This window comes from Ambystoma mexicanum, chromosome 8, assembly GCF_040938575.1.
Source record: "Ambystoma mexicanum isolate Mex_15411 chromosome 8, UKY_AmexF1_1, whole genome shotgun sequence".
In the NCBI taxonomy this organism is placed as follows: Eukaryota; Metazoa; Chordata; class Amphibia; order Caudata; family Ambystomatidae; genus Ambystoma; species Ambystoma mexicanum.
The window spans coordinates 1,219,208,286-1,219,230,939 of NC_090929.1; the positions used below are offsets into that span (position 1 = coordinate 1,219,208,286).

The 22,654-nt window shown below is 47.2% G+C and overlaps 1 protein-coding gene across 3 annotated transcripts in view; it reads right to left on the reverse strand.

Annotated features, from left to right (window-relative positions):
• The window catches only part of KIF20B (kinesin family member 20B), a 2,369,321-nt gene that overhangs the window by 1,429,153 nt on the left and 917,514 nt on the right, over positions 1-22,654 (reverse strand). For all 3 annotated transcript variants that reach the window (XM_069611316.1, XM_069611317.1, XM_069611318.1), the window contains exon 15: positions 2,341-2,494. In XM_069611316.1, coding sequence (XP_069467417.1) covers positions 2,341-2,494 — 154 coding nt within the window. The remainder of the gene's footprint in view (positions 1-2,340; positions 2,495-22,654) is intronic.

The window sequence follows — 22,654 nt, forward strand, 5'->3', positions numbered from 1 at the left end:
CATGGTACGTTCCACACAGTCAGCTGTGTCCAGGCTCAACTGGAGAATTTGCCGGGATGCCTCCCGGTCATCGTTGACCAGAGCCTCAAAGCATCGTCGAATCTCTCTGGCAGGTAGGTGGATGCACTGCAGCGCCCGACACTGCGGACAAGACACTCAAATTTGACCAGAGCACAAAAGGAATTAGTGACCCTTCGACTAAGACTGCCTGAGCCAAAAACGTTCCTACCCCAGGCATCTGGCCTCTTACTCCATCAGGAGACATGGGGGTCTTCAAGCTCACCGTGGCAGCCTGGACAACGAGGCTCTTAGGCGAGGCAGACAATGTAAGAAAAGCAGGGACAGAAAGTACTGGTCCTATGCTTTATCAGCAAACCACGACAACAGTCAAAACTAAAGCTGGCTACATCCATAGTTATCAGGATGGGCTCTATTACCAAGATTAAAAGTCACCAGAGTCTCCCTTTAGAGGCCTTCGTCAAGCTTGTCCGTCAGCTGAAATGGGCCCTTGGGTATGGAAGCCTGATGTTTTCCCTGGAGTTGGTGAAGGAATCATGTCCAGCTTTGGAGAAGTGTTCATCTACTTGCCTCTTGTAAGTCAGCAGCAAGGTTCAATCACTCCCTCCTACCCTTACTGTAGAACTCCTAAGGGAAATTCCTGACCTACCTGGGGCACAAAGGGGATGGCAACAACCTACTCTGAAACAGGATCCATATTTTACATGAATGTACTCCTAGGGAGTAGGGGGTATTCACAAGGAGCCTTGGTGCCGCAGAGAATGGAGCTGCTTCAGAGGACCATCATCGCAAGGCAGTTTGCGGCACAGAGACGGGTCTTTGCTAAAAGGAGCCAGGGCCGAGCCTACAGTTGTACAGTCACAGTCTTTCACAGAGTCTCTGCTGGCACATCCATGCCAAACGTCGCTGCCAAAGCAGTTTGTGCCAGGGCCTTGCCAACTGATGTCTAGCTTCTTAAGCTGAAAGTCCTACCATTCCTGCAGTGTTGAGGATTGTGTACAGAACGTTACGTGCAGCACATGTATCTCAGAAGAGCATCCTGAGCAGTAAAACATTTTTTGGGATGAAAAAGAATGCAGCCTGGAGGAACCGCCATTTGAGCGTGACCTGCAGAAATTATTTTTGGCCGTGCAGACCAGAAAATGATCTCTCGTTTGGCACTCTGTACTCGGCTACCTCTAACAAGCATCTAAAGTCTTTTTCCTTGCAGATAAAGGTGAAGAGTTTTGCTGCCCGTCCCAAAGTGCCTTAGTCCTGCGTTCCGTGTCCTTTTCCCAAACATTATAAACAAATCCTGCGGGGTTAATAGACATTCAAGGTGCGCAGGCGACGCAAAGCTTGTATCAGAGGTCTTTGTTGAATTTGACATGGCATGAAATTTCAAACTTCTAACGAGGCAGCATTCTTGGAGAGCAGTGTGTGTGTGTGTGTGCAATGAAAGAAACAAAGTCATGTGAAGCAGCACCTCAAAATATACTGGACACTACATATCTGCCACATAGAGACATCTAGCACAGCTGCACTTCGCTCACAGGTGGCAGAAAATGTTTCCAAAGAGCAGCTGCACTGGGAGATCTATACTACTCCGTGGGTGAAGGGATCCATTAGAAATTCGCTTTTTATCTCGGGTCACAAAAAAGGTTTCAATGAAGGATTGGCTGTAAATGTATTACAAATCAAAGGAATGATGAAGCATCATCAACAGATGTGATCTGGATTCTGTAAAACTGGAGGGGACAGTTGAGTTATTTAAGAGTGTTCTAGGGACAATTTCAGACTTGACAGCATATCTCTTGCTAAATCTTCAAAAACACTGTTACCCATCATTAACTGAATAAAGAAACGCAAAGTTAACTGCAGAGAGTGGCACTCAAAGATTAAACAAAATCTGAAAGGAAAATGCATGCTCTCTAAAGGATGAAACAGAAAGCATGGGGAGAGGTGAAGCAACATAGGTAGTATTTGATTATGAAGGAGCCAGGGGAAATATCGAAGCAGACCCATTCTACTAAACTGAGAAACAAGTTCTAATTCAATGAATGGAAGAGAAGTCAGAGTAATGTATGCAAAAGGAAGAGGTTTACAAGACTTCGTACGGCATTGGTAAATAGAAGAAATTAAGAGAAAAGAAAACCATTGTAAATTTGTAGTCTGCAAATTTGTAAAAAAAAAAAATCTTCACATTTTAATGAAAGCTTGAGACGCGGATGCATGGCCCTCTTAGTTCAGGGTAGACAAAATGGTGCTTTTAAAACATTTATCTTGAATTACTGCATTTGTATTCTGACATAACCCCAAGAATGAAGTAGTTAACAAATATACCTGGGATGCTGCGACAGTGGACGAAGATTCAGCTCCAATTTCTTCAACTGCAGTCTCTGGCTCTTTAGTGCATTTGATAACCAAATCCTGAAAGATCGCCATGCGCTCATCTGATCTTTCCTCCAGCAACTCCCTCTCATTCTTCAGGCATTCACTGCAATAATAAAACAGCGCAAAGAAAACACAATTGGACAGTGAGGAAACCATAATTGAGCATACCATCGACTGCAAATATGCTTTCAAGATTTCTGGTAAACAGTTAAAAAAAAAAAAAAAGTATGAGCTCCACAAACATCTCAGATTTGAATGTTCAGAATTGTTTCAAAGTTAAGGCTCGGTCCCCATTTGCACCATTTTATTACTTTCACTATGCTTTCTATTCAACTCTGGGGAGGGGACTCTGCAAATGCTTGCTGTGGTTTCTACATGGATCACTATAGTTTTGCGCTGGTTAGGTACGAGATGGGAAGGCCACATTCCCTTGCTTGACATGTACACCCCAATCTCTAGGCCAAGGTATGTGTGAACTGCAAAGGCGCATAATTCCTCGAACATTCACTACACACTGGGTCTGCGTCGGGCACATGCTTTCCACAGCAAGTGTAGGCTGAAAAACTGGCTTTAAAGGGCATAAGGGAAGAAAGAAGCAGGATTGTCCGGGAGGATAGCTCAGCCGCAACACATTGGTCTTTGAAGCAAGTCAACACACACCAAAAACAGGTTTGATTACTGGTCCTGTACTTATTGACTGATGTCCGACATTAAGCGCATTAGAAAACATTTGTCAGAAGCTAGAAATAAAACAATTAAAACAAAAACAGGAAAGGCCAGGGTAAAGCAACGCTAATGCCAAATGTTGGGACCAATCTGTCTAAGACAAATACTAGGAGGGTGAGACTGGAGGCAGTGCCTGGAGGGGTAGGCCCCACACTGTTATGCTAACCAATTGATTTGATGGAATGTCTTTTGTAAGCTGAAAGAAAATGCCTCAAATACGTTAGACGGGGCATTGTGGATCATCGCAAATTATTTGTTTGGGCTATTAGGTGGTGCTGAAAGCGCTACCTTTAAAGCCGAAACTATTGTCATTAAAAGAAGAGCTTCAAATAAGGGCCTTAAATGAGGGTCTGTAATGCTTTCCCAATGGAGATATTTGGGGAGGGATACACAGTTGTAATCCCTCCCATTCCCTGCCCCTAGCCAATGCAATCCCTATGGCTAGTCCCACCCATTCCTGCCCATCTTGGAAAAGCTTTGATTTTGTGTCAGCTCTTCCATGGCGGCAGGCATGTCTCTAAGGAAGCTTTTCTATCGGCCATCTTTGAATAGGAAAGATACCATGCATCTTTCAAATAAAATTATATATTGTTTAAAATAGCTTGTTCGTTTAAGTCTTTGTATATATTTATGTTCTTAATTCAATTTTTAGTAGGTTTTGTTTTATATTTTACTGCTGAGAGAGAGGGAAAGGGGTTTCTGAACTCAAAAATCTGCTTGGCATAGCAACCACCAATGCCACGGAATGAAATGGCCAACTCACTAAAATCTCAGCAGCTTTTTAAGAAGCAAGCCTGGCTACCCATTCCCCAGCTGTGCAGTGATTTCACGTTGGGCTAGTTTTCACAGGTAATTGGGCTTGTGTTGGGCCACTTTTCCAAGCAGATCTGTTTTTTTATGCTTACAATACCTTTTGGAAACCAGACACCCCCCTCGTTGACCACGATGCAAACAGCCACATTAATAAAAAATGAAAAGCATGCATCACCGTAAAATACAATTACAATAAGCACATGCAATCTAATGATTGGTTACAACTTTAAATGTTTTGGTTTTTGATTTTTCTTAAACAGGTGCACTGATCTTTATAAAGCATGAACAAACTGAGTGAGCTGGTTAGATTATAGAGCGTATCCCGTAGAGGAGCTGCATATTTGACACTTCAAGATGGCCCCACGGTGAAATTCTAATAAGTTAGTCGTATTCACGTTAAACTGAACATGTGATCTAGTATCATGTGATGTTAGATTTTTAATGGACAACTCCCAGATGGAGATCGGTTGCAGCATTTTTTTTGTTTGTGAGGGGAACTAAACCCCCATTATTCAGTTAAGGAAAGACGTGAGAGGCAGCACTTAACATTGTTTGTCCAAGACGCTACAACTTGCCTTTAATGATACTAGCAATTACATTTTTAAATCGCACCACATAAGGCAGCTATGCGTGAATTCTGCTCTTTTTTGTTACTAAAAATGTATTTTTTGGACTGCACTCAGCATGTGCTTTTGTGCGTGTTCTTGGATGGATGTTTTTATATTGCCCTTTTTGAGTAATTTTAAACTCTGTACAATTTGAGTGGGTGTGTGCTCTCGTATCGGTGTCACCTGTATTTCTGGTCTGTGCTTTTGGATGGTTGATTTGATCTCCCTTAGTCTGAGAAATGGTAAACCATGTACAATGTGCATATGTGCTTCTCCATAATATTACATCTCAATCAGCAAACTGTGGAAGTTGTCACATTAAAAACAGAAGCATTTACTCTTCCTTTACTTGCCCATTTAAACATTATTCAAAACATACTCTCTTCAGTGTTAGGTTTCCGGGGAGAAACATACTGCGGGGTGTAGTACGCTGGTAGGCCACACTGCGCAGTGTACGCAATAAAGGCACGGACAGGGTTCTGTCTTCACTGATACCCCACTTGTGAATGCCTTACAGCGAGCGTGGGGGCCCTATTTATTATGGTACGCCATGATGTCTCACATCACGGCGCGTTTCCACGCAACATCACACTCCTCCCTATTTAATCCAAAAAAAAACTTCTACTTGTTTTAAAAAAGCAAGTTACTGATCGCCAACTGGGCGATCTTTCCGCTCACTTTACCATATATGTTCATGTGTTTGTATTCTAGTCGTGCAGGTACGCTGGCTGGCACCTGGTCTCGTGCAAGGAATATCGTTGCTCTTACCAGTTATGGCACTTCTACCACCTTATTGCTGGGGAGATTCTGCATTTGGGTTGTCCATTTCCTTCTATGGTGTAATCCTTAATCGTTACAATCACTTACACGCAGGCCTCTGGAACTTTTAGATTGCTCAATTTCCATCCTCCTCAGTGCGGGAGCTTCGGCCAACCATGTAAATAAGTGGGACAGCTGGGCCGTCTCCGCATACCTCAGTAGATTGAAGGGCAGCCCCCAGTCGGGATCCACCCATCAGCTTTTTGGGGATTCTAGATTTTTTACACCGCCATATGAATCCCAAGAGTTTACGTTGGAGCCGATTTAATATCAGTTTCGGAACTTCCACTGGGAGTGAGACAGTATAATAAGCGAGGGAGGAGATTCATTTTTACTGCCGTAATCCATTCCATCACAGAGATTTCCTACCCCACCCATCTTTACAGGTCCTTTTCCAGAGACTTGACAAGGGGGGTTGTAGAGGTCCGGAGACACTGTAAGCCAGAGTCCTAAATATTCCATAGAAGTGGAGTCCCAGTGGATTGGGCAGTGTTTGGAGGGAAGTGATATCCTAAGATGATAGTCCCCACCACTGGCGCCACTGATTTTCCAAAATATATTTCGAATCTGGCTACCTGGCCGAAAGCTCGGAGTTCCTGTAGGGCAGCCTGCAGGGAGGCCGAATGTTAGTGATGGAAAGAAGTACGTTGTCGGCGTATAAAGATAGCTTGTGGCGGGCGGAGTGGGGGTTTAGTCATAAGCCCCAGGCACCTGTATCGTGTCATTCTTACATATGTGCTGTGCCATTGGTTCCATTATAAGGGCAAACAGGCGGGGAGAAAGAGGGCATCCCTGTCGTGTGCCACATTTAAGAGGGAACGGGGGTGAACGTTCCCTTTTAACCTGAAGTGAGGTGTTCCGGGAGAAGTAATTGGTAGCTATCCGTTTCCTAAATTGGGGACCAAAAGCGATGGCCTCTATGTTAAGTGCATAAAGGACCCCGTCCACCTTATTGAACGCCTTTGTTGCATCCAGAGCTAGGAGGGCCAATTTCCCATTGCTCTTAGTGTAGTGGTGGACTTTATTAAATTTACTGCCGCCTGATATCCCCAGTTGTCTTACCCTGTGGGAAGGAGCGGGGCTAGGCGATTCGCCAAAACACCTTTGAGTAGATGTTGGCATCGATTTTCAAGAGCGAGATCGGCCTATAAGGGGCACACACTCTAGCATCCTTGCCGGGCTTCAACAGTAATATCATAGTAGAAGTTTGCATAGAGGGAGTCACACTTCCCACTTCTCGAAGCAGTTAAAGTGGGCCGTTGGGGGAGAGAGCAGCTGACCACTAAAGAGCTTATACAATTTGGGGGAGAATCTATCTGGGCCTGGGGATCGGGGTTTCAAAGACTTAATCACTGCCTCCACCTCATCCTGTCGGATTGGGGCTTCTAAAGCTTCCATATCATCCCGGGCTAAATGAGGTAGGGACGCCACTGCAATGTATTATTTCTGAGCCACCCTGCTTATGACCTGCCGTTGGAATGCAATGGCAGGGCCTTGGCTCTGACTGCATGGGCGTGCATGTTAGCTGGAAGTGGCTTGTGCTGCCCCTCATAGGTCTCCTTGATGGCCTGAAGCCATCCACCGTGCTATAGAGGCCTTGGATGCCTGATACCCGGGCCTTGACCCTCCGAATGTGACAGTGCGCCCGACTTGCGAAAGCCCTTGTTCCTGTCCAAGCAGAATTTCAGAGTGCCTCTGACCTCTAGACAGTGCAGCACCCTCTGAGCCTCGTCCTTGGGCTCAGCAAAGAACGTAGGTAAGATAATTTCCTCATTTAGATGGAAAGCACAGGGTACCTTTGCTAGCAACTCTGGATGTGTCTGCAGGACTACCTTGTCCTTGTGAAAAGTAGTATATTGCTCCGACGCCACCAGAGCCTGGATCTCGCCGACTCCGTGAGCCGAAGTGAGGCCCACTAGCAGGTCTGTCTTAATGGTGAACAACCTGATGTCCATGGACGCCATTGGCTCAAACGGCTTGTGTGCCAAGGCGCCCAACACCACATTGAGGTCACACACAGGGTGTGGTTTTTTGATGGGTGGGTAAAGTCTGGCGAGGCACGTCAAATGCCTCTCGACTATCGGGTTGGTGGAGAAGATCTCCTCCTCAGAGTTTCTGTAGGCCCCTATAGCTGCCAAATACGTGCAGCATTTGTCCACCTGCACGCCTGAGGCTGCAAGGTGTGTCAGGAAGGAGAGCACATTGTCCAACTTGCACTTAAGAGGGTGTGGGGGGGGGGGATCTCCTTCGAGTTTGCCCAGTGACAGAACCTAGTCCACTTACTACTGTACTGGCCCCTGGTTGCCTTGCTTCACGCACCCTGAATGATGTCTAGGTTAGTCTGAGAGGTTGAGGTGCCTTAGCGTGACCTGCTCAGGAACCACGCTGCAAGGGCTAATTTCTGTGGCGCACGGTGGGTGACCCTGCCCCACCAGTTGCACCAGAAGATGTGCTGGGCCCATCGGAAGGTGAATGGGAGGCCTGCCCGAGAGGCTCAGCAGCTCCAAGAACCATGATCTCGCGGCCACCACAGAGCTATCCGTATGATGCTGAGGTGCCCAGATTCCTTATTTTGCATATCACCCTGTGCACCATTGGTGTGGGCGGGAAGGCGTATTCTGTCGTGCCTTTCCAATGAATCTGGAATAGGACGCAAACTGCTGGCACTTTCTGTTGTCCCAGGAGGTAAAAAGATCCACCCGAGGGTGTCCCCATCTGCTAAAGATTTCCTGCAGCACATGGTCGTTCAATTGCCACTCGTAATTGTCTGCTCCCAGTCTGCTGAGGCTGTCCGCCTCAAAGTTGGACTCCCCTGGCAGGTGGATGGCCGTGAGGTAGATGCTGTTCTCCAGGGCCCATTCCAACATGCTGATGGCTAGTCTGCACAGTGGAGGGGACCTGGAGCCCCCCCCCCCCGCTTGTTGACATAGAACATGCTGGTGGAGTTGTCTGTCTGGATGAGGACAACCTTGACCGGAAGGAAAGCTCTGAGTGCTAGCCAGATTGCCTTCAGTTCCAGCCAGTTGATCTGAGATTCCTGCTCCTAATGGGTCCAGACTCCATGGACGCTATGGCTGTCGAGGCTGGCCCCCCCAGCCCTAGAGATAGGAGTCCGCAGTGATGGTGCCCTGTGGGGCTGGCTGACTGAAGGGCTTGCCCGTCCGTAGGTTGCAGTCCCTGGACCACCAAGTGAGGTCCGAGTAGAGAGAATGTGCAATGCTGATAAGCTCCGCTTGGAAACCCGGCTCCTGAATCCATGAGGCTACAAAGTGCAGCTGTAGTCTCCTCATCCTGAGTCTTGTGTGGGGGGAGCGGCCAGAATGTCCGCCGCCATGAGTCCCAATAAGTGTTGGTGACGGTTTGGCAAAGGCAAGTGGGGAGAAGACCCTCATAGATCTATTCTCTAAGAAGGATCTGATCCAAGAGGTAGCTTTGTCAGAAAAATGGGCTGCGGATTTGATATGTTGGCAGTGGATTTGATGGTTAACCAGATCAAATGCCACCGATAAATCCAGCAGTAGTAGAAGGGCCAGCTTGCTGTTATCTTTAAGGTCTTCGATTTGAGTTTTTAAAATCGATTAGGGCCGTTTCTGTTCCATGCCTAGGTTGGAAGCCAGATTGTCTAAGGCCAAGGAGATTATTAGAGTCAAGATATTCCTGGATCTGCAGGTAAGCAGCTTTGTCCAAGATTTTGAGTAAGAAGGGGACAGTAGTGATGGGCCTGTAACTGGTAGGGGTGCTTGGGTCTAATGACGGTTTTTCAGTAAGGGGAGGACACAGGCATCCTTGAGGTTGTCGGGTACGACACCTGTATTGAATGAGGTGTTTATAAAAGGTGGTAATGAATGGAGCTAGTTCATTGGAAGCCTCCTTAATGATAGGGGCTGGGCATGTGTCGCCTTGGCAATTGGATGGCTTGAGGATATTTTCTACCTCTTTGATGGAGTGGTGAAAAGCTAAAAGGTTTGTGGGTATGCTGAGGGAGGTCCGCCGTTCCAGCGGATGTACTATACTGTAGGTCAGTCAATAGACTGCTTTTTTTGCTATTGTTTTTAGTTTGTAGCATGGTGATTTTATCTAAGAGCTTTTTGAATGTTGAAACACCAAGTACTATCTTTGACACAAGTATCCGGTGGAGCTGATGGAGATTCTAATTCTTTGAGTATCTTAAAGAGCTCTTTGGTGCTTGATTTGGCTTGCAAAATTCGATTGTTACAGGTATTTGTTTGGCTTGGAAGATTGCCTCTTTGTAGTTTAGGGATGCTAGTATAAGGCTATTCTTATTCGCGACTGAAGGGAAGCTTTTCCAACGGGCCTCTGCATTTCTCTTTTCCTTGCGTAGTGTTCTAAGGAGCGGCGTAAACCAATGAGGTGTGCATGAGGTTTCGGTTTTCGTAATTTAAGTGGGGCAATGGTATTAATGGCTTTGAGTATGATTTGATTATAGGTGTCGACTAGGACCGTGGGTTCAGCGCACACCTCGAGGCATTTAGTATCGGTAGTATTAGTGGCAGTAGTTTACCCCTCGTTATGTCCCTTTTATTTCTTGTGCTGATGGGAGGTGCAATATTCTGTTTAGAGCATTGGTTATTGGCTTTGATATTAAAGGTTAAAATATGGTGATCTGACCAGGCGCAGGGTGTATTGGACACTATGTTGATGCTGCAGTTCAGATCAACCAAGCAGTCACAGGTTCTCCCTTTGATGAGGGTGGGTTCCTGGATACGACGGGAAAAGCCCAGTTCAGTTAGAGTACTGGCAAAGTCTAGGGCTTTATGGTCCTTAGCATCTTGGAAGCCAAGATTAAGGTCACCTAGCAGAATGATATGCAAGTTGGGCTTAGTGTTGGCTGTTAGGAGGGTGGTGATGTCATCTCCGAAAGTGGATGTTGGTCCAGGTGGCCGATAGATGAGGTACATGCTGATAGTTTGGGTAGGTGAGACGGGCAGCTTGATGGACAATAGCTCAGCTGATAGAATAGCTGATTTGGAATGAGACTAAGGTCTACGGAGCTTCTGGAGATAAAGGTGACACCTCCGCCTTTGGATTGGTTGGAATCTCCTTTACATCTAGTGATGGAATAACCATTAGGAATGGAGAGTGATGGTCCTGCTGCTGAGTGTAACCAGGTTGCAGTGATGGCTAGGAAGTCTAGATCTTGGACTGTGATGTAGTCAGCAATATCCAGAGCATGTGTAAGGAGTCACCTTGCATTAATGAGAGCAACCTTAGTAGTAGCTTTGTCTGTGTTATGATTGGTATCGTTGCTAGTAGTAGGACCTTTGAATGAGGAGTTCTTGGTATGTGTTGTCTTAGGTGTGTATGTATGTTTAACGTGAGTATTGTCAGCTTTGGAGGCAGTGGAAGTATGCTGTCGTGGGGCTGTGGGTGGGAATCTAGAGCCTAATCTGAGGTTCCTGAGATGCAAAGCGCAAGGTTTACTGGCAGCAACGTGTTCTAACCATAACGCTGGTGAGCTGAAGTAAGGATTGGGCTGTGACGTGGTGGTGGTGGGAATGGTACTGGTGATGTGTTGTAAGCAAGAGGGCAGTAAGGTGGAAGGGGGAATGCTCTGAGGGTGGGCGTCTAAGGCTGGAAGTAAGTGATGTGCATGACATAATGGCCATGTTATTCAATGTCGTGGTGGGCTGAGTTGGGGTATCCCTACAATTGTTATGAGAAGTCAGGGCAGGTGTTAGGGAGTTGCAAAATAGCATTAGTGAAAGGTGCATCAAGTAGGGTGTATACATAGTGAGGTAGGGACTTGGTAAGCAAATCAGCTTAGATAGAATGGGGCACACAGAATGCAATGGAGTCAATCGATTTAGGTTGGATGGGGCACACAAGGTGTGTTAGGATATTTCCAGATAGATCGAATATCCTAATTTAGAATGTGCCAATCTCCTAGAATCAACATGGGCGAGTAACGAGCAAGGCAAGGACTAATGACAGTAAATATAGCAGTATAAGTAGGCTAGTGGTGCAGTAACTAATAGTGCGGGGCAGGTAGTAATGGTTGACAATAGCTAATGACTATACACTGGTGACACAATGTAGTGGCCAACAATAGCTGATAAGCGTATGCAAGTGACAAGGTAGTTGGTAATGCAGGGCAAACAGTAACTGACAGCGCGCAGTCAAATGATATAGTATGATGCCACACATTAGTGATTATGGCAGTAGTAAGGCATTGTAGTAAATTGGTAGTGCGAAGGCAGCCAACACTAGCAAGAAGCACAATAAACTGGTAATGCACATATCAAGGCATTTGCGGTACCATAATAGGCTAGTCACAAGGTAGACTGTAGAGCTGGGCTAATAATGTAGTGTCTAGAAGTCAGTGGTCACAAAGAGCAATGTTATAGTGGATAACAATGAGTACATCTATAGCGGCATGAACACCAGAGACAGCATTGTAACTAAACACAGCGGACAGTATTATATTAGAGTATTTAATAGAGAGTGCATACAAGGCTGTAAAATATGGCTATGAGTAGCATTGTGCTGGAAGCAAAGAGTTCGGAATCTTGGCATCGAGCACGAGTGTCACAATGATTGTGGGCATAGTAAACCTGTGGGCGAGCGTGTAGAAGCAAAGTGCCTGGTTTAGCCGGTTGGCCGATGGCATGAGCTTGCAGGCTCCTGCAGGGTGTAGGTAGTCATGGTGGCAGGCTGCAGCTTCAAGGTGCGTCGGCCCTCGCAGATAATAAAGTATGAGGTATGCTATGGCAGTTGCTTTCCGGGCTATGCACATTAGGCACAGTGACGATCAAGCTTGGGCAAAAAGTTGAAAACACTTAAGAGCAGGCGACAGTACACCAGCATGAACGTTGTGGAGAGTGCGATCAAGGAGTTAGTGATCCGGGAAGACAGCGGTTATGCATAAGACAGTAGCTCACCAAAATTATGTTATATCGGTTGCGGCTCACTGCGGCAAACAGGGCCTTTTCATCACAGGCCTTCTCAGCTGCAGGCCGGCTTCTGCCAGCCGGTGGATGTGTGGGGTTTGAAATGTAACCCGTGTTGCTTAGCGACACGCTTTCCTTATTCAAAGCAGGCGGCCATTTTAGGAGCAAGCGGCCGCTCTTAGCATGAGTAGATAAAGGGAGAGGATGTCTCGTAGATAATTATCTGCATCTGCGGATTGCAATGCCCAAATGTAGGCAGTAAGGTGCACGGGCCTGCTCATCTTAATCACGGCGTGTACAGGGAGATACACATGGTCACCCCACTGCTCCTGCAGCACAGGATGGGATCTGGGCTGCTCTAAGATGATGTCAGTGAGGGCTCCTGCCCTCACTGCGGATCAAAGACGAGTGGATTGCAAACATAGTTTCTGTCCCAACCTGTGGGAGTGGAGGGGAGAAGGAATCGGTAGGCGGTACCCCGTGGATACTACAGAGGAACCAGGGGTTCGCAAAATACGGATGCCAGAACTGTGTGTGAAGGGCAAGCCTGCCCCCCGCTGGAGACACGTGGACCCGAAGGGGCACATCATACCTTGTTTCCCTCAGAGGCTGTTGCTGAGGCGGGGGACTGGAAAAAGCCCTTACCCCCCCCCTTTGTTGTTTGCGCCAGTGTTGACTCGGCAAACGGTCAAACTGCCTGGACCTACGTTTTTGGATGCCGCGGAACCCTCCAAACGTCCACCCCTTGTCAGAGCGTTGGTGTGACTGGGTGTATGACTTGGGTGTGGCATTCGCAAGGATAAAGACTTCGCAGTTTGCGAACTGCGTTTCTTTTTATCTAGCTCCTCGTCGGTGGTGGAGTGAAAGAGGTCGACACCCTTGAACGGAAGGTCCAATATACGTTTCCTGGACATCTGGATTGAATTTAGTGGTCCAGAGCCAGGCCGTCCTCATGTCCGTAGCAATGCTAATGGCCGGCCAGAAGTGCCAATGTGGACCACAGGATGTCTTGCATTGCACCACCATTTTTGCCTCTGCTAGTCCCGCCTTGAAGCGTGCCCGGCTCTGCACCGGAAATTCTGGAAGAAAGTCTGCCATTTCCCACCAAAGCCTCTGGTTAACGGCTGCCAGCAAGGCATCTGCGTTGGCTTGCCGAAGATGCAGAAAAGCTTTGGAATAAAGCTTCTTCCAGTATGCCTCCAAGATCTTTTCCTCCTTGTCTAGCAGCGCCTGAGGTGGCCAAGAGCGACTGAAGCTTTGAGTAGAGTGACGCCGCAGCAATCAACGAAGAGTATAGTTGAGGGTGGGCCGACAGCCAGAATGTATCCACCCTCCATTTGCCTGTACTTGGCGTCCAGGCGTCAATTGATCGGGGGACTGAGTGGGGGTTGAGCCACCCCTTTTTGGCCAGGGGGCAACAACATCCTTTTGCATCGGGGATCCCCTTCCTAGCCCAGGGGTGTATAGTGAGAACCTTGGCAAGCACCACTGCCTCTGGTTGTTCGACTCCAGGCTGGTGGAGGCCGCAGGTACTCAGCCAGACCTGCAAGTCGTTCGTGGAAGGCCTTGGCTGATCATGCGTCAGGGTCTTCTTCCTCATCTGTGTCCACCTGAGCATCTGGCTGGTCCAGCGCGGGAGGAAGAGTGCTTGGCGCCGAGGGCTGGGGTGTGGAGAGCGACCAGAGCCAGAAGCGGAGGCTGGTACAGAACCGCCTGAACTGTGGGAGGCAGGGGAGCCCAATCAAAGGAGCAGGAGTGGGCAGCAGTGGCTGCACAGGGGCCTGCAGCGCTGGAGTCATAGGAGGAATGAATATGGGTGCGGGCGGCAGGCCGGAGGGAGCATGTCCTTGATAGCATCCCTGAGGATGGCCCCATCTGAGGAGATTTCATGATGGTGAGGAACTTTTCAAAGAACCTGTCCTCACAGGCCGGTGGGGTGGCAGGTGATATTGACGGATCGCGGGCGGCTGCTGGGGCCAGTGTGTATAACCTGCCCTGCACTGCTGATGGATAAACCGTAGGCCACGTACCTGGCTGACCCCAGTCCCACCTTGCAACTCGTTCACCCACCAACACCGGTCGTCTGGGAGGTATCGGAAGAGCGGCCATCTTGTTTGACGCGTCAGCCATCTTATCGAGCTGCATGCCACGTGCCGAAGTTGTGGTGCTTGGCTCACTGGGCCGAGCCTCCTCCAGGACTCTTGAAGGTGGAGCATGAGGCCTGCCCTGCACCTCAGGCAGAGGTCTGGTTCGCGTGTTGCCCTCGCCGAAGTCGCTGGTAGTGCTGCGTGTAGGTGTCCCCTCGGCCATGATGCCAGTAAAAAGGTGTAGCCCCTCGGGTGTACACCTGATAAAAAAACCTTTCGGTCCCTCAGTACCATCTTTTGGAGAGTCTACGGACCCCTCGGCCTGGTGGCCGGTAGCTGAATCAGCCTCTATATTTGTGCTGGTACGAGAAACTGAAAGGTTCCTCCCGCTCGGGTGCTTCCTTGGAAAGGAGTCTCCCTTGCAGGGAGCGCTGGAAAAGAGTGGCCCTAACTTGGGCCTTGATCGATGTTTGACAAAGTCATTCAGGTCCTCTGGAGGCGACCTCTCGAAGAGCTCCCTCCACCGAGCCAGTCTATTCTTCAGGGCACACGAGGAGAGTGCGTCACACGCGGAACAACCTTCCCATCCAAGGTCGTGGCCAAGGCAGGGGAGACAAAGGGCGTGGGGATTGGATGTAGGGAAGTGCCCCTTGCGGGCTGGACATCTGCTGAAGACTGCTGAAGTTAACATGCGCCGGGAAAAAGCCTGGCGCCAGAGGACCAAGTACCTGATTGATAAAAGAAGACAAAAAGACAGAAGAAATCATCCGTGGAAGAGCACGTGGTATTACAAGGCCGAAGCCAAACCCAGGAGAGCTGGTGAAATAGGCCCTTTCCTGTCGATGCAGAAAAGGGGACTGGGGAGTGGCACTGGAGGGCGGAGTCGGGGGAGCGCATGCTCCCAGGGCCGCACGCCTCTAATTTAAAGGGGAAGAAGGTTTTTTCTGGTGAAAAAGGTTCAGTCTCCCTTCTCTAGGAAGGGACGACCATGCCGTATAGAGGAAAGGGGACATGACGTAAGAGTACATGTTTTGCAATTTTACTGTTTTGGCAGCCAGTCACATTCGAGATGTTAACCTCCCTTGGTTGACTATTTTCCTGTGGTAATAGTAACTATTCATATATTCCTGCTAACATTTCTGGTGGCCAACACGCCTTAGTTTAATAATTGTCCCTTTGCAGCCTGCTATTCGCCACTCTACGTGTGCTGTTCACCATATTGGTTTACCTCCCGATTGTGATTCTAATGCGAGATTGATGTCGGAAACTGAAGTGTTAGCGCTGGCCATTTTTTTGGTGGGGGTATTCGGGTTAGCTGCTGGGGGCTATAAATCCTTAACTAAGCTGGTTTGTGTGGTGATGAAAGGGCTTAATGAAACCTCTCAAGCTTCAACTGAGCTGTTAGACAACAAACATTTTAGAAAAGCTATTTTGCAGAACATGGCTGCTATTGATCATTTGTTTCTGAAACACAAATTGGTTTGCAATGCCGTTGAAGGGATGTGTTTTAATTCAGATGACCGTTCCAGTTCCATCGAAAAGCATATTGGTGGTTTAAAAGACCTGATTTTCCAAGTCACTCAAGATCAGGGCGGGAGCTGGTGGGAATCCAGTATTTTCATGGATTCCAGGGGCATTGCGTTATGTTTTATTTTTGCTGTGTTGATGGTGATTTGTCGTTGTTGCATTTCCTGTATCCCAAATGTATTCGGTATGTTTCATCGGTGTTAAAGACCGGCTTTTCATCAATTAGGATATGGAAATTGATTGTCCAACGGGTGGAGTGTAATGAGTGTGCAAACATTTTTTGCTAAAAACATGGCGCTGGTGCGTGGCCATTTTGGACATTCACTTCCATAACTACAATGGAAGTCTATGTTTCTGTGAGCTCAAGTAGCAGACACGAGTTCTGCTATGGTTGCGATGTGTATATTTGGAAGCAGATGAGCTCATTATTTAGGATAGTTGGCGCATTGTTCAATCAAGGACGCGTCAAGAAGGGAGCCGGAGTTGTGCAGGTGCAGTGATAAGGGGTGCTGGGAATGAGCGCACAGGCGGAGAGCTGTTTTTTTTCACTATTAACTGGACTTTTCCACTCTGTGTCCCCATGCTTGCTGTCTGTTCTCCGGCCGGGGACAGTTGGCAACCTACGGTGGGTGGGGATTTGCTCCCCATAAGAGAAGGGGTATCCAGGTAGTAGAACAGAATTGGAACCCGGGTGATGAAGTCTCGCTGAGAGGGAGGATGCTCCACTCCAGACCCTGTTAGCGTGTGTGATCTTTTTGCCTACCTGCCTAGGGACTGGGTAGTGTTGTGGTGGCCGGGATGAAGTTTTCTCCTGCAACTGCACTATTGGTGATGTAACTGCTCCATTCCTATTGCTGTATATTTTATGTATAGCCAACCTTATTCCTTTAAAGAGCTGTGTGCATGTTTATATTTTATGTGACTAAAGGGCCTGTAAAGAGCCGATTATATTCTAACTATTGGTGTAAGTGTGGGTTATTGCCTCCCTGCGTCCAAGAACTTTTGGTCTGTGTGGTCTGGTAAGTGGTTTCTGGGGTAACTACACGACAGAAAAGCAAAACACAGGTTCACTCCATACTCTTGTAGCGCCAACAGCGACTTTTCTATGCATGGTGGGGCATGTGTCAAGCCACCCGTCATAATGGGGATTAATGGTTTATTATCAATTAAGACCTCGACTGGATGTTATCCCCAGAGTTGTATCATTAACACTATAATGGACGAGTGGGGAGAACACCTGTGAAGATTCCCAAGACTTTAATAACACAAAAAGCACAGATGATTGCTACTTCTTGGTTACTTTTTGTATTTGTAGCATCAGTGTACCTAAACATCCAGACAAAATGACTATATTCTGTTGCATTTATCTTCATGAGCTCCAATATTTTGCTTGCCATAAAGATGTGGGCATAGAGATGTACTCTGTCAGTTCACCAAGCCTCAGTTTTTCTGAGATTTAAAAAAAAGTGTTTTGGTTTAACTTTTATATTTTGCTTTACAAATGGAACTCACTTCCTTACATTTTTCCTTTGTTCAGCAACAGAAAAATTAAAACTGTTGTACCATATTTGTTTGTGTGTAGTACACAGTCTTCACAATGCATTTTCGGCCCTACTGGGAAGAAAATGTCCAATATATTAAAAAGAAATGAAGTTCTTGGTCTTTCAATAGGACTATGCCTGTTATTACTTCTCTGCAGCAGGGATCCTATATTGGCCGACCAGTTTCAGTGGTGTCTTTTCTTATACCACTTTCTTCAGGGCCTCTGTATTAATTAATTTGCTGTCTTGGTGGTAGAGTTTGCATGGGTCACTCTTCCTGTATGTTGTGCCCCACCTGTATGTGATACAAAAAGTAGGGAGTGGTTGGACAGGGTGATTGGTGTAATTGTGAATCTGACCCTTTGTTATATTTCAGTGTTCACCATACTAATAAAAAATCCCAAATCCTACCCCCTGTGGTGCTTGTCCTAGCTTCAGGGAGCGTGGGTGATTGTTGTCAGGATGCGTGTAATTACTTGCGTATTCCTCCGTGACCTGTAAGGGCACAAATGTCGCTATATGATTGTGTCTCATGGAGGGTTATCATTTCAAGCAATATGTGCATGCAAACAAATTGCTGCAGGTGGGGCAGAACATACAGGAAGAGTGACCCATGCAAACTCTACCACCAAAACAGCATGGTCTTATTGAAAGACAAAGAATTTAATTTCTTTTTAGTATATTGGACATTTTCTTCCCAGTAGGGCAGAAAATGCGTTGTGAAGACGACCGTGTACTACACACAAGCAAATATAGTACAACAGAGTTTTAATTTTTACTTTTAAAGTATTTTCTGTTGCTGAACAAAGGAAAAAATGAAAGGAAGGGAGTTCCATTTGTAAAGCAAAATATACAAGTTACTACCAACAATTTGTTTTAAAAATCTCAAAAAAACAGGCTGGGTGAACAGACCGAGTAAATCTCTATGCCCACATCTTTATGGCAAGCAAAATATTGGATCTCAAAGAAAAATGCGACAGGATATAGAGTCATTTTGTCTGGAGGTTTAGGTAGACTGATCCCTCACAGTTGTGCCAGGGCTTCTCTCAGAGAATCTGTGCTCAGTCGTAGACGGAGTGCAACTCGCGTACGCATCTAGCCTTGGATTTTCGCCCTGGTCTCCGGTTCTGAGCACAGCTTCCAACCCAGAGGGACTGGCATCCATGACTATGTCGGTGCTCATGCCTGGGTCGAAAAAGGCCAACGTGCAGCCATCAGATAGGGCAGCTTTGATGTATTCAAATGATCATTGCTCTAGCGGCGTCCATTGCCAAAGTGTAGATTTCTTTGCAGGGTTTCTTAAGGGTTCCGACAGGTCTTTTATAAAATGGCCACAGTAAGTAACCATGGCCAGGAAGCTTCTTACATGAGAGATGATCTCAGGGACCTTGGCTTCGCAGATGTCATATACTTTGGCTGGGTCTGATGATATTCCACCTTCTTGGAATATGAAACTAAAGAAAGCCATTTTCTTCTTTAGGAACCCACACTTTTCACAGTGAAGAGTTAGCCCCAATGATCAGATTCTTTCCAGTACTGCTAAGCGCTCGAGGTGTACCGTTTCAGACCCTCACAAACACCAAGATGTTGTCGATCAAGGCCCCAGGGACTCCATCTCGGACATTTCATCATCAACGTCAAAAGACCCTAGGTGGGAATCGGATGGAGAAGTGGAAGCCCCTAGAACCCTGGCACAACTGTCACCTCCAGATGACATCGGAGCCTTTCATGCAATGATGGCGAAAGCCTGTGCTGAATTTGGTCTAACCCCAGAGGAAGAACAAAAGGAATGCTTCTTATTTGACCATATGGGGAAGAGAAGGAAGTCTATCTTCTCGGTCCCGATTCTGGACCACGTTTGGCAGGAAGGCTTGCGTACAATGCGCCATCCATTTTCGGAACCTGCAATCAAGAGCAGGCTAGAATAGAAGTTTAAGGCTCTAGACTCAACACCTAAGTGTTTGACCGCACAGCCCTCTTCTGAATCGGCGGTGTCAGCGGCGGCTAGCAGAAAGGCTAGATCATAACACAAGTGCACAACACCTCCGGACAGTGAAGCTAGAAGACAGGATGCCTTTGGTAAGAAAGTCTTAACAGTAGGAGCGACGACGGTCAAGGCAGCTAACTCGTTAGCTATTATGGCACGATATGACCGTGAAATGTTGCATCGCCTGGCCCCCAATATTGGAGCACTTGCCCGAAGAACACCGAAAGACAGCTATGCTGCTGGTGCGTGAAGGTGAGGAGGCAACAAATCACAGCATGAACATCGCTGTGTATTTGGCGGAGTCGGGATTCAAGTAAATAAATAATGTAGTGGTTAAAATGTACAGACTTTAGGCTGGAAGTCCATTATAAAGTGCTGGACATGCCCTGTGAAGGTGAGCAGTTATTTGGGGAGAAGATACACGAAGCCCTCAAGGGCATGAAGGAGGATTCAGATACGGCAAGATCACTGCGGGCATTGCAAAGTGGAAGAGCATATCGGCCTTTTTGCCCCTTCCGCAGAGCTTCAGGGAATTCTCGATTTGCCACATCCAGAGACCGGAATTTCAATAGATCGGCATACTCCTCCCAGGGATACAGATGAGCTGTCCAGGCGACACGGAGAGGCCGGGATTTCCAGACTTCTAGAAGGAGAGAAGTCTTCATCTACGAAGAGTAAGCAATCAAAATCTCAGCAATGACAATCTTCAAGATGTCCTGGGAGGCAGAGTGTCCCACTGCGTCAACGAATGGGAAAGGATTACATCAGACCGTTGGGAGTTGGACACTCTGAAACTAGGCCACTCTTTGCAATTCAATATCACGCTGTCACCCATTCCTCCCGTGTATTCGGCGCAACCCCCATCTTTACATCTTAAAGCAAGAGGTTGTGCTTATGCTGCAAAAAGGGGCTATAGAATTGGTTCCGGTGGCAAAAAAAAAAACAACGGCAAGTGGCGACCCATTCTGGACCTTCGAAAACTCAACAAGACTCTACAACGCTTGACGTTCAAGATGCTTACCCTTCAGGTGGTCAGCCGGTCGATACAACCGGGGATGTTCTGGCGTCATTGGACTTACAAGACGCACATTTCCACATACACATGAGTCGGCGGCACAGAAAATTCCTGAGGTTTGTGGTGGGTCAGAGTCATTACCAATTCAAAGTGCTCCCATTCGGTCTTAAATCGTCTCCCAGGACGTTTAGGAAATGTTTGGCCCTGGTGGCGGCATGGCTACGGCGAGAAGGTCATTTCGTCTACCCTTACCTGGACGACTGGCTAATAAGGGGCTTGTTGCCGGCAGCAGCGCAGGCAAGCCTCGAAGTTACCATGCGGCGGCTACAACGGTTGGTCTTCGCAGTCAACTTCGAGAAATCCTTTCCCTCTCCCTCCAGGAGCTTGGTGTTTTTGGGCGCGGAATTCCAAACCCAATCAGGACTGGTAAAACCTTCTGTAGAGAGAGTTCAGAAACTCAAGCAGAAAGCGGAGAAGTGGAGCGCTGGAACCAGAGTGTCAGTCAGAGGCTACATGTCACTTCTAGGAGCCATGGCATCATGTATCCCGTTAGTGAAGAATTGTTGTCTCTTCATGAAGCCAATACAAGAATTTCTGGCGGACCGGTGGTCTCAAAGTTGAGGATTGTGGTCCGACAAAGTGATGATCAACAGCGACCTACTGGAAGATCCTCGGTGGTGGCAACTCTCAGGCAATCTAACAAAGGGGATGCCTCTGCTAGAGCCGGAATTTCAATCCACAATTGTGACAGATGCCTCCCCAACAGGGTGGGGGAGCTCATCTGGGGCCTTTACAAGTTTAAGGTCGATGGTCCCCAGGAGAAGCAAACCTTCACATCAATGTACTGGAACTAAGAGCCATTCGTTGGGCTTGGAGATTGTTTTTGCCGCGCATACGGGGATCGGTTGTGAGAGTGTTGTTAATAGACAACACGACCACGATGTTCTACCTCAGGAAACAAGGGGACACTCATTACAGAGTGCTTTTGAGAGAGGCTCAGGAGCGATGGCATTGGGCCCTCGAACAAGACATCAGCATCGTGGCGTTTCACCTGCCAGGGGTGAAGGATGTACAGGCAGACTCTCTCAGCAGAAAGATGAGCCAACTCCACGAGTGGCAGCTGAACCATCAGAAAGTGTTGAGAATCTTCAGAAAATGGGGTCGTCCTTCGCTGGATCTCTTCGCAACCCAGCAGTTCGCCGGCAGATGGCCGGAGCCCAATTTGCTGGGGGATGCGTTCTCCTTCCCGTGGATGGTCAAGTTCGCATATGCGTTTCCTCTGTTTCTGCTCATTTGACTGGCCCTCCAGCGGATTCAGAAATATCCATGCCGTGTGATTCTGATTGCCCTTAACTGGGCCAGGCAGCCGTGGTTTTCGGACCTGCTCCGTCTATCAGTGGCAGAACCGGTGAGATTTCAAGTGACGCCGGACCTTCTCTTCCAAGACAAGGGAGCAATTTGGCATTGTTAGGCAGAATCCTGTGCAGTTCCCTTAGGGAGCACTACAGAAGATTAAGACTACAGGTATGAGCAATAAATCCCCTTTGGTATCAGTCTGTACCACAAAGATTTAGTTGGTAGCTGTGGCTAAGCAGTCAGACTTATCCCAAGAGGGAGATAAGCAGTATTCAGGGTTTACACAACAGGCCTACTGTACTATGGCACAAGGAAACACTGACCAAAGTTTTGCATTAAAAAGAATATATATATTTATTTTACACACTTCTACGATAACACATTAATCACAGTTGTTAAAGCAAGTTAAAATCAGTCAAGAAAAGTATACACAACTCCCTATTTAAATTGTAGACAAGTTTGAGCAAGAGTGAAAACTGAGCAAAACGGCACAGTGAAAACCAAACACAAATGGACTCTAGCAATTTCTCACAAGTGAGGGAAAGCACAAGTTATACAGGAATATATTCCTAGACACCCTAGCAACACTTCCCATAAGTTTGTGAACAAGTTTAGACATGGCAGTACTTTAGCATGTATAATACTTAAATGAAAACAGAGCAAAATGCCACTTCACAAGTTTTAAAAGTGGGAAGGAAAAGGTGGTTATAACAAGTAGGTGCACCAACCGTTGTAGTTGAGAAGCAATCTAGAGAAGGCAATTATAACAAATTCAGCCAGAGTCAATAGGCCTGTGCCAGAGTCAGTGGTACAGGGCAAAGAGCCCAGGAGCAAACATTCTTGTGCTGCAGTCAAGTCTTTGTTAACGATTCGAAA